General features: G+C 34.9%; 1 protein-coding gene across 4 annotated transcripts in view; it reads right to left on the bottom strand.

Moving 5' to 3' along the window:
* Positions 1–12,796, bottom strand: part of KCNT2 (potassium sodium-activated channel subfamily T member 2) — a 121,652-nt gene that overhangs the window by 23,926 nt on the left and 84,930 nt on the right. For 3 of the 4 annotated variants that reach the window (XM_058842290.1, XM_058842288.1, XM_058842291.1), the window contains exons 16-22: positions 11,271–11,420; positions 9,925–10,154; positions 8,995–9,211; positions 7,640–7,745; positions 7,244–7,416; positions 5,546–5,617; positions 2,290–2,424 (exon numbers count right to left, since the gene is read on the bottom strand). In XM_058842290.1, coding sequence (XP_058698273.1) covers positions 2,290–2,424; positions 5,546–5,617; positions 7,244–7,416; positions 7,640–7,745; positions 8,995–9,211; positions 9,925–10,154; positions 11,271–11,420 — 1,083 coding nt within the window. The remainder of the gene's footprint in view (positions 1–2,289; positions 2,425–5,545; positions 5,618–7,243; positions 7,417–7,639; positions 7,746–8,994; positions 9,212–9,924; positions 10,155–11,270; positions 11,421–12,796) is intronic. The other variant, XM_058842289.1, reaches the window with a different exon arrangement.

Consider the following 12,796-nt stretch of genomic DNA (forward strand, 5'->3'; position numbering starts at 1 on the left):
TACACTATTTGTGAAAGTTTACAAAGTTTTATGAAAACGTGTTGTTAACTCTTAAACCAAGGCATTTATTTTAATTTACTTTGATTGTAAATACACAATGTTAAAACAATACTGAACCAGACACAGAATTTGTACATAAGTTAAAGCTGCCATCTAGTTGCAAACTATGTGCAAGACAACTGAAGGATTATACAGTAACATCTAATGGCATACCTATCGTATGTAATTTCTCTTTTACAAAGTAGAACACAACTAGGGGAAAAACCAATTGGGACTTTGCAAGTTTTTCTTTTCATACAACTCCTTTTTCCATTTGGGGTTAAACTGTATTTCTGAAAAACTGATGTATGCAAAAGACCTCAGTGAGATGCCCTAGCACTGTATGGTTAGAAGTAGATCTGAATGATGTATGAATGATGATAAAGTTCAATTATCATTTCAACCCAAATTTCATAGGTGTGAATAGGAAACACACACCCTGCAGGTATCAGGTACTGATTCAGAAATGGAAATGTTAGAGAAAGACAGAATTAACATTTCTTGTGCAATGCAGATTTTTGCTTCCTTTGAGCATATGCAGAAATGCAAAGAGCATTTAACTGCATTCTCAGAACTGCATTTACCAAAAAACATCTCCATTGTATTTTAATGAGCTCAGTTTTCAAAACCACTGAAGGATTCAAAATACTTTTATTACGCATCTCTCTCCAGTCTTTTATGGAAGGTTTGACACAGAAAACAAGCAATTCCAATAAAAGCAACATTGAATCATACTCAATTTTCTTCCAGGTCTTATTAGAATAAACACCAGGAAGTGCTAGGCTTAATCCCCAAATCAGGGAGGCATTTCATAGCTGACTGTGTAGTGTGTTTTGTTTTGTGTGAGATTTTTCGGATGTTTTTATTAAGCAAATAATGTTTATCTCAGCTCAAAGCGACTCATTTTTTCATACTTATTGAACCAAGATATTGAACACAAAGGCTTTAATGAGGAGAGTTCTCAAAAGGAACAGCAAATCTCAGTGTTTTGCTTTTCATAACAGCCTCTTCAGCCTCTTTACTAAACTGATCATATTATATTCTCATGACTCTTACTATGTTGCTGTTAAAATTTTTTCACGCTGTGTGTGTGTTGAAACTGTTTCAACGCTGTGCTTCTCGAACCTGGATTTCTCAGTCTCCTCCTAGCTGAGCTCTTTTGGAATCCTCTTTCTGTTCATCTCAGTTCTCCGGGTCAGGAAGAAAACTTCAAAGTTTGTTAGGATCTTGTTTCTCATGTTTATTAGGATGTTATCACAAAACTTGGCAGGTCTCTCCAGACTTTCTGCACAAATTTAATTCACTACAATCTGGCACACTTTGGCTCTGATGGCACAAAATGGCCCTCAACTATGCAGCTTCTTTATCTTTATATTATACAATATACACGTATAAAATATTTATACAATAGACATGTATATTATTTTTTTTAATGACTCAATGACTCATTACCTGTGTACTGCACTGCGGCATTTACTATTGAATCACTTACTATTACTTAAAAACTTCTAGAAGAAGTTGAAAAAGAAAGAAGAAGGGAAAGAGATAACACCTTAAATCCTCCATCTTGTCTTCTGCTCTCTAAATTAGCTTAAACTCTAAACTAACTTTCTCACCATTGACTTAAGAAAACTTTCTAATCTACCCACTTATACTTTTAGTTTTTCTATTTAACAGCTGCTGTCACAGTTCTACATGAAACTCAGTGTTTTCTTGGATGTCAGAGCTAGGTATCAGACAAGGGCACACTCTGTGCCTCAGACTCCAACAGCTGTCATACGTAATATTGTATATATGTGCCTAAAAACCTAACTTCTGTGAAAAAATAGATATTCAAAATGTGAACACTTACTGCTAACTTCATAATGATGCACTGCTTACCTTTCAGCATTAGAAGGATCTGCTTTTTGTATGGGCTTTAGCATTACTGTGCAGTTTCTTCTCTCAACTATCTTTCATCCTAAGTCTTCAAGAGTAACTTTATTTTCTATCCTGTAAACCTAATTTACTAAATTTTAAAATTTTTATCTGGTTTTGGGATGCAACACACTTCATCTGAGCTTTCAGGAGAATACCTCAGGATTCTAAGTGAATTGCTAAGCAGAGTGGGAAAAAGTTGCCCATGTAAGACACAAATTTATGCAAGGGAAAACATAAGCAGAATAAAAAAAGAGTAAGTTCTTGGCACAAGAGGCATCAAGTATTTAATAACTAATGAAGACATGTAAATAGATTGCAAAAATGCCTTACCTGAAGAGCGTCTGAACATTCACAATAGTCTTGGCATCTGCCATGTAGTCTTCCTCAGCACTCATTGTGCTTTCTTTGTCCACCACCACCATATTAGCTGCAAAGGTGACCCCACACCTTAATAAGTCATCTAGGCTTTTGTGAAGAGAAAGAAGGAGAAAGAAACAAGCAACTTAAATATGGAACACCTGAAGGATTAGCCACGGTTTGCGTCTGCAGACGTAACAACTTCTTATTGATTATATTATCAATATTATCATATTATATTAATTGAGGATAACACCTCAATTAATTGGAAGAATAGAATACAGAATCTACTTCAGTAGGTTGTTACAGTCCCTCTCTTTTGTTAAAGATAAATTTATTTCAATTTTTTTTTTATAAACCTTTATCAGTTACTTGAGAAGATTTTGGCCTTATCCACTGGAACAACTTGCTCCATTACAGTTACTTCTGACAACAGCAAAACCCAAATAAATGCTCCAGGTTGCTCTTCCCCACAGTTTTATTTTGGTTTCAAAATGCTAATAAATGAACTGGAGTGTTCTCAGGATGCTCTTAGGAGCAGCTGCAGAGCAGCAGAATTTGTGCACAGCTGGATGATGTTTGTGTGAAGCCCAACCACAGAAAACACAGACAGCTGAGTTACAGTTCTCATCATGCATTGTAGCTTTGTCTTCAAAATGAAGCATGTTTCAGCTGTTTTAACATTTTCCACAGATCCTAAGCACTTTTTGACAAGTGTGGTGGGTTTTTTTAACAACGTATTTTAGAAGAATATATACCATTATTTTTGAAACTGTGCAATATCGCTGATGTTTGACTATAAGAAAAGAAAAACTGATCTTATGAGATCTATGAACAACTGCAGTGCACAAGTGGAAGTCCCAACTTTTTTCCTGAGTAATTTGTATTTCTGCTTTTTTCAGACTTTCAGCTGATCCCTGAAAATAGCAATATATTCTGAAATACTCAGATTTTCTGCATTTCAATGTTTCATAAGCTCAACAGCTATTCTTATTTTAGCAGTTACATTCAGCTGGCTTGTGGAGAATTTGAAAAATGCTAATGTAGAAGTATAATTCTAGTTCTCAGGTACCTCTAGCTAAAGGTTTCTCAAGATTGTAACACAGATTTATATCTTTTATATCTTGATATATTTTGATAGAATACATCTCTGCTATGAATTTGGTAAAGCTGTTTTTCTGTGGGCCTTCTAACTTCTAACAAGAAAAAGAGTGGTAAATGAAAGTCATTCCTTTGGTAATTTTCTCTCTGAGATGATGATACTTGATTGCTACTGAACAAATTGTAAATATTTTAGATACTTATAGATAGTGACTTGTGGTACTTCGAGAACATATTTTATACCCCTTAAATAAGAAAGGAATATTTTCCTATTTTACAATGTGTTTCTTATCTACAGATGATCAGATCTATTAGTTGTACATGATTTAAAAACATGGTGAGGAAAACACAAGGGAATATGTATGAACTGTATTTTTTGAAATATTCTTATTGATGATAACAGATGTCAAAAAAACCCTCTACAAACTCCAGGTGCTTATTGCACCAGGAATTAAAGTGATTTTAGTGTCAGAAAAGACGCAGAAGTTCATGCTGGTATTACTGTGAACTTCTGAATTCTGAATAATCACTTATTTTAAAGACTACATGCTTCATTTTTTTAAAAATGCATTTAATTCTGAAAGAACAACAAAACACCATTAGGGAGGAATTTGGTGATTTCCATTTTTAAATACACTCAATCAATTTAAACAGTTTAATTTTCTAAATTATTAAAGGAGATTAACATCTGAGTTATTAATTACTTTGAATACTTTGAGTATTCCTTCTTGAGTATACATTTTGATGCTGTTTTCGTTTTACCTTTTTCCTTTTATATGTTCTCTGTATTTTTCACACATATATTTGTAGCTCTGTGGCCTATTATATTAGTAGTTAGTTTTCCCTGTAATTTTCCATGGCCTTTCCCTAGGCAGAAAGACAAAAAAAATTCCAGAGCTCCAAGCCCCAGCAGGTGCAGAGCACTATCTTGGTTCTTCCTGGGAACCGAGGCCGAGAACAACTCTTCAAGATACATTTCATGGACAAAGTACAACCAGTTCCAAGGGGGGACTCCAGAGAAGGGGCTTGACCTGGGGGTAAAATTTCATCACCACTTCTCCTCCTAATTGGTGCTTTTTATCAATTATGTTAATTTCCTAAAATCTATAAAATTGTATTCACCCCTGGAGGAGTGGGCTTTTGTGGACATCTTTCCATAACTGCCTTTGGAGGCCTTCAAATAAAGATCCCCTTTTATATTACCTCCTTACTAAAATTATCTCATGTTTCATTTCCAGGTTGGGAAAAAGGCAACAATTTAATTATTCTGCCATTATGAGTTCTTTTTATAATTATTATGTAATTAAGAGTTTAAAAAGTAGTAGATATTAATAAACTGTGACCCTTTTTTGCTTTATTGGAAAAAATGTAAACAGCATTTCTGCAGCCTCTTTGTAAACCTTGCAAGGATTTGGTATCACCAAGGTAAATCTGTAACTGTATCATTATTGTAAGCAGGAAATAAGTTTTTTGATTTCTACAGGGGGAATTAATATTATGGGCTTGTAGCCCCAATTCAGTATTTACTATGTAGTGAAGCAAACAGTTTTCTTTAAATTTACAATCTACACAGAGGAGTTTACTAAAATATTCATGAGTCCTTGCTCTTCTCTTGTTTCTGCCTGATTTTCACATTGAACTTCTGTTGCTAAACCTATATCCATAAACATATATTAGCAGAGGGGAAGACAGAAATACAGGAGTAAGTGATAATTTAAGTAGTAGGAAGGCGAAGACTTTTGGACACATTCAAGACTTTTTTACATTCTGTAGCTATCTTTACAAAACCTGAGTCAATGAATTGCAACAAATTATAACTCAGTACAGACTGACACTAGAATCAGGGCTTTAATCTGCTCATTTATAGAAACATATTAACTCACCTACATAACTGTTAATCTTATGTTTTTGAACATATTAACTTGTGCTCCCTGTCGTGCTTTCCACTAATGAGCTTCTTTATAAATCAGAAATTTGAAATCCCAAATTACAGAACACAGACACAGACTATGCATGCAAAAAGCTCATCTCCAGCTACAACACACACACATTAAAACATGCAATGACAATACACACAACAAACCACTGAGACTAAAAAGGTAAGTTTTCTAACAGTTATTTCACCTACTTGTCGATAGAGCCCACCATGTAGTAAACCATTGGAAACCAACAGATTGCATCCAGAAAATGCATATCTGGCCTAAGCAGCAGATGGAATTACAAAATGAAACACAGTATCACAACAGCAGCATCTCTTCGTAAATATTTCAATCAACTGGTACTTTGGGGTTTTTTAAAAAAATAACTTTCTTAAACCTTGACATTATAATTTCAGTTTAAGCAGGAAACAGGTTTGCAGAAAGCTGTGAATCAACAGTTTGCTGTGATCATAAAGAATGATCAGAATTAACATGCTTATATTAATAAATGCACCACTAAAATCATAAATGTTATGGCACAGGACAATTCCAAATATAAGAACAAATAAGTGACATCAAAGACACACTACCAAGTTATACTCCAATGTATGTCTTAGGAGGACTTAAAATAAGCAGCAACAATTCTTAATTAAATTGTAAAGTGGAATTCATAATTTAGGTTTTGTGACACCTACTGCTTTCAAGCCTACTCCCTTCAGAGGAGTGACTGCAAACGCTGCACAGAGACAACATTAAGGGTATTGGTTTAATTAGCAAGTAGAGCTTTTACTTCACATTAATCAATCAAAAGTGGGTTTAGCTATAGTGTCACAACAACATTAAAGTGTGTGAAGTTGGGACCTGTGCTGGCAAAATGAGCTGGCACTAGAGGGCCCCATGTGCCCACAGCTTCACTATCCTACTGCCAGCAGAAGTGATTTAGCCTCATTTAGGCATCTCAATTAGTGTAATTCACTGTATGACATAGTTCCTACAAAACAACCCCTTCTATTTTGCAAACCCAGGTGACTAAGGAGCTGCCTGAAGGAAAATGAGACACTTCACATCAGGCCTTTGTAGAAAAAAATCACTTAAACTGCAACAGATCTACGCAAAGGGAAGTGTCAGTCCTGATATCACAACCTACAAGACATTTTTGCTTTCTTAGCATGTTCTACTTTTCTGTCTACAGCTAACCTCCATTTCTGTGTCTTTCAAACTGTGATTTTAAGTATCTGAGCTGTACCAAAGTGTTGCAAAAAAACCCCAGAAAACTAATTCATTATCAGATTATAAATGAACCAGTCTTGACATAGGCAAATTAGTCTGAAATATTAAAAGCAAGAAATGCAAAAAATCAGTCATCAGAGAGATATAAAATTAGCAACAATACTGCAGGTTTTAATTTTCAGCCATGGTTTTAAATTATTTTAGATAATGAGTGTCTGCGGGAGTCCTTCTGGCTTAAAGAACTGTATATCTTTGAGTGTAGAGTTATTAAAAATATACCTTACTGGCCTGGGCCAGTAAGTGCATTGTGTTAAGTAGGTTAGTGCTGTCATGTAGCTGTGAAACTACACAGCTTGCTTTTTACAGTGTTTATTAAGCTATCTAATTTTAGCAGTAACATTCACATTTTTCGGGGTAATTTTAAGAAAAACTTAGCTGAAACATTTGCCATGAAGGATAAGAACATTTAAGTTTACTATGGCTGTTAACAGTCAATAAAAGGTCAATTTTTTATATAACAGTGAACATGGAATATGATTTTTGTCACCAACTTTTCTCAAAGATAAGTGTGCCATAATATTTTTGATTTTCAGCTGGCCACGTGAAAAGGGGTCATCTATTGAAGTAATGGAAAAATGGGCTTAAAACTTATCAGAAAGGGGAAAAAAATTCCTTACGGGTTATCCAGCAGTAATACAATGGGGTTTAGTTCTTTCTTTGGTCGGTAATAAGCTCTGAGTGGGACAATAAAGTTATATAAGCCATTTCCAGCAGTTTCTGCTGCAACTATAATCAATTTATTTTTGAATCCATAGGCTTTGGCATCTTCATAGTAGTTATGTTGGCATCCCTAAAATCAAAGTAAGAAACAAGTTCAGTGGATGTGAATATATTACCAGATAACCCAATAGAGACGTGGTTAAACAATTGATGATGAAAAGGACGAGAAAATATAGTATTATAGCAAACACTGCACAAACCTCATCTCTAAAGAGAAATCAGAATTTAGCTCAGCTCAGACACAAGAGACAAATGAGAATGCAGGGTTATCCATTAGCAGAAATCCCCTTTACCTTATCTAGTCTTAGACAACAGAAGGGTACTTTTTCATGCAGAAGATGACAAAAGGTAGGAGAACTTCCAATATAAGGAGAGTAAGGAGGATAGCCTTTGGCATAGCTAAAATAGAAAAAAACATTTTTCAGTACAGCAAATTACCAAAATACAGCTGCCTACACAAGTGTTTTATGGGATATTTATACATATGTCCAAGTTTTAGTCAAGTACACAAAATAAACTGTTTAATAGAGGTCAAAAGAATGAATTTTGCAGCCTGTTCAACAGAACTTAGTGAAAGCTACCATGCTTTTGGAGACTGAAGGAATTTTGCTTGGATTTTTGGAAATAGTCTGTTGTATCATAGTGTGCTGTCATATTGTTTTGAACTTGAAACCTCTAAGTTAAAAAAGGAAGGAAAGAAAACAGAAATAACTGTACTTCTGCTCTTCTCCAATTTTTTTTTTTCAAACATTTACCAAGAATGAGTGAAGTCACTATCTTCTGGCTTTAATAATGTACTTTCAAAATGGCTGAAGGAAATTGTAAATGGCAAATCCTGTTCCTGAGGAGGTAAAATTTCTAATTTGCCTTAGTGGTTTTTTACAAGAGGCCTTTTAAATCCTGGTGTTTCAGTCTGCACATTTAAGATGACTTGTCCTACTAATTTTCTCTCTGGAGCTTGATAATCTTCCCTAGGGCTTCCCATGCTTGCCACTGATGGAGACGGGAAACTGCTGGTTGAGACACTAGCTTCATTGTGTATTTCAGTTTTAACATCCCTGTCAGCAATCCCAGTAAACATAACTGCTCATCTGCACAGCAGGATTGAATACTCTGGGTTTTTCTGAGTAACGCGTCATTACTTTCAGCAACACACTAACAAGCATTTTGATTTAAATACGATTATTTGTTCTGCACTGCTTTTTTGTCATTCCTGCATTTTGAAGACACACACCAGCCCCAACATTCAAAAGCCTGTTGGATATCTGATTAGCACTGTATTGTCATGACAGGAATACTTATCTGTTTACAAAATTTGTCGAGTGACCACTTAGTAACTATGGAAAGTTAAAAAAAATAAAAAAAAGCCCCTAAAATATGCTATGAATGCACTGCAATAGATGACTACAGCTTTTATAACTGCAAAGAGAAAATCTCCACCAAATAGAAGAGTTAATCTGTTGGGTGGTATTGTATTTCAATGTAGGCTTATGGCATTCTGCTAGCATTTCCTCAATGGGAGTAAGTCTTGGGCTTCATGGGACTTGCTTCCTAGAAGTCCTCAGATTGATCTGCATTCCAAAAAAGATTATCAATGCTTTTTATATAGTATTAACTTTTCACTTTATTTTACATTTAATATACATACTCTAAGCCTGCAGAGCCTTCATCATCCGATGGGGTGGTTTCATCTTCTGACTGGTCACTGAGCAGATCACACGTTTGGCAGGAGGACGAGTCTGCAACCTCCAGCACCGGGGCTATGCTGGGCCTCCTGCCCTCCCTGCCCGCCTCAGCTGGAAGGGCCAGCGTGGCCCTGCTGGCCCCACGGCACCCACTGTCCTGTAAATCGATGGCCACGGTCCCTAGGGGCAGGGAAAACATTTCCTCAGTGCTTCCCACAGCGTTTGAACGAGATTGCCGGATTTAGTGGGGATTGCCTGGCTGCGTGACAAAGGACTGACAGCAACACTAGGCTGATTGTGTTTATTCCGTAGAAATAAAACTGAAACTGTGCTCAATGAAAGTAACGCTTCCTGACAAATAGTCTATGTCTTCTTGTTAACTACCTCTTTGAAATCATATCTTATGTAATCAGTCCACATTTATATGCATCAACAACCTGAAGATTTTACTTACTGTGTTTTTTAAATTACAGAAGCTCATGAAAACTTCTTACAATCAGGTATGAATGACAAAGAAGTTCTCATATGTTACAAGTTCAAACCCACTTGTTTTGCTTTGCATATGCTTTATTATTACTTTTTTATACCGTAGTCTTAAGTAGTTTAATTCCACATTGTCAAGTAAAAGAGAATACAATTCCATTTGTTTGCTTGGGGGTTTTGGTTTGTCTGCTTGTTTGTTTTTGTTTGGGTTTTTGTTTGGTTTGGTTTGGGTTTTGTTGTTTGTCTGTGGGGGTTTTTTTAAATGTTAAGGCAAATGTTTGAAGTTTTTATATTAATTCTTTCTATTCATAATTACGGTTTCTTAAAAGTTTAGGAAGCTGCTTTATAATGTACTACTCATTAAATTAGAATATGTTGTGATGTAATTTTTTAATTTTTTTTTTACTTACCCATGCTGGCTATTATACTGTGTACTGGTAACCTAGAAGCTCCATGACAAGATAATTTTGATTCATGGTTTTTTCTATGCTTTTCTTGCTTCTTAAAAGCAGAATTCTCTTCTTTGGTGATATTTATATAAAAGCATATATCAGTAGAACTCATGATATATCGAGGACCTGGATTCAGCAAAATGTTTTTGTTATCTTCCTTTCTAACACCAATCAAACAGACTCCAAACCTTAATTAGAAAAGAAAAGGCATGGTTCATTTTGCATAATCCTGCAAACACCAGAATTTCCATTGTCAAAAATGAACCTTAGTATATTTTTATTCTTTGCACATTATGAACATTTGCAGCTTTCTGGATGACAAAGATGTTTGAAAAATATGTTCTGCTAAATAGGCCACATCAAATCAAGCAGATTTTAGGAGCTCATGAATTCCTAGGCAGTTGAGTGTTTTTCGTAATGCCCAGAATATTCTCCTAATGTTGTTCTAGTTAATTTTTTCTGTCAGATGAATAGTCCTTTTTGGGATAATATTGTTAGAAAAATGAATACATGATATGAAAAATTATTAATCATGTTAAATTGTTCCATTATTTATAAGTAATGGAAACCATTTTCATAATTCATTTTTGCAATTCACTCTTAAAAATGTATTTGATTAGTGACAGAAAATAAAGAATCACAGCAAAAAACCTTCTTTCTCTCCTTGATTAAATATGATAATAAACCCAGCATTTAGGGTTTGATAAATGCTTATTTTATAAAATATATACAAACATACATGATTTGTGTTTATTTAGCACATTCATCTCACAGAGCAGCACTGGATAAATGATGCATCATCTGGACCTTAAAGTAGGTATGATATCATCTAACAGAAAAAAAAGTTTTATGTTTGAACAATCACCAGAATCAACCATGTGACACCTCTAAATGGAACATTTTCCATAATATGAACATGCCACAAACGAAGCCGTATTTCCACCTGAGTCCTAACTAAAAAAAAACCCATTCTCCCACCCATTCATTTCTAGATTGCTTTGGACTTGGAAAAGGACTGGTGTTCTTGAAACCTCTGAATGGTGCCCTTTTTTTCTGGTTGTCCAGCTTATCCTTTATCCTTCATATTCTACTCTCTTAGACTGAGATGGGCTATACAGAATGAACATAAGCTTTTACCTGACCAGCTCCAACTCACAGAAATATACCCCTATTAGTGGCCAGATACTTAAACCCAGGAACAGATTAATGTGCAGTACTGTGCCTTTAGTGCAGAGCTATGTTGCAGGCAAAACAAGTAATTATTTCTTTGAACTTTTGATGGTTGATAAGAAAAATAAACATACTTTTTATGTGCATGGAAAGAAGCATATGTGAAGCTCTTCCCCTCGTATTCTGCAAAGAACGTACTTTCTTCCAGGCTAATGTGATACACTTCGTTACCAGAGCACCTGCCATACATTTTCTGCCATTGTTCTGGTGACTGCTGACTCTCCCTGAAACATAAAGAGAATAATTTAACACTTAATGCAAAATTTTTGTTAATCAGAATGGTATTTCATGTCAATGGAAACTAAAAATGTCTACGGAAAAGGTCCCATAGGCTAATCTGAAAGAAGTATTTGAGATTGAATCTTCGTAATACTATAGGTACAGAGATTATTTTAATGTATTAAAGAGCATTTTCTGCTAATTTATAGACGTATAAGAGTATGTACCTTAATATCAGGAAAGAGGTGGCTCAATTATTTTAAAATCACACCATTATAAGCAGACCCATAACAATTTGAAGGTGACAGGGAAAACCAGCAGCATTCTCATTATATTCATAAAGATAGCTTCTTCACATGCTTTATGGCAGACTCTGGTTCCTGTCTGAGTATCATTAATAACAACTTACACTGGAAAGACTAATTTGTCTTTGGTCATTTGATCTGTAAGAGAGATTTTTCTGCATTTGCTTATCCGTGATCTTTATCCCCTATTATTTGATATTTTTAGTTCCTGTGTCTTGTAGACTATTACAAGTATACAGCTTCTTTTCTCTAGTGCAAGAAAATAAATGACAAAGCAGATCATCCTTTACTCTTTGCAAGCTGCTGCCCTTTATGCAAACAGTTTAGTGGAAATGTTCCAAATCTCAACAACCCCAACAGTTGTAGTCCTGGAGCTCCTGGGAACTTCTTGATTAAGTTTCACATGGAAACAAGGTTCTGCCTGCATGATTTTTACTGGAGGTAACTGATGTATATGTACAGATAGGTCATGAAACTGACAAGTGTGTTCTGTATCTTGCCATTTGGAGTGAAGATCTCAAGATACTGAGACATGCTTCTTTTATGCTCATTTATATATATTCAGTACCTTAACACAATTTCTATTTTTCTTCAATTTACCACGTTTCTTCACTCTCATCATGAAAACATTTTGTTTCTAGATGAAAATAAGTAAACCATTTTTGTTGCAACACTATAAACAGTGTACTAGTATAGAACAGCAGAACTAGCAATGTAATTTCAAACCATTTTCCCTTATTTGACTTTTCCCCCTAAAATAAAATGGCCACCTGTTTAATGTCTGCTTGCTTCCAGTGAGTTGTCCAAAAGTTTCCCATGGGGCTGTACTGTAGAGATCACATTAACTTCAAGTCAGAAATGTTATTTTCTTCCAGTATTTTGTATCATCAAATAAACCCTAATAGATTTGTATTAGTAGTTTAGATAAACAGATAACAGTTTAAGATAAATGTTAACATTATTAATTAAGATTGATAATGAGATTATAAATAAGATTCAAGGTAGAATTTTGGTGTCTCACAGACTAAAGTTTTGAATTCCATAAACAGCTGAGAAGAAAACAGCATTATTTACAC

Source organism: Poecile atricapillus, chromosome 7, assembly GCF_030490865.1.
Source record: "Poecile atricapillus isolate bPoeAtr1 chromosome 7, bPoeAtr1.hap1, whole genome shotgun sequence".
NCBI classification, from domain to species: domain Eukaryota; kingdom Metazoa; phylum Chordata; class Aves; order Passeriformes; family Paridae; genus Poecile; species Poecile atricapillus.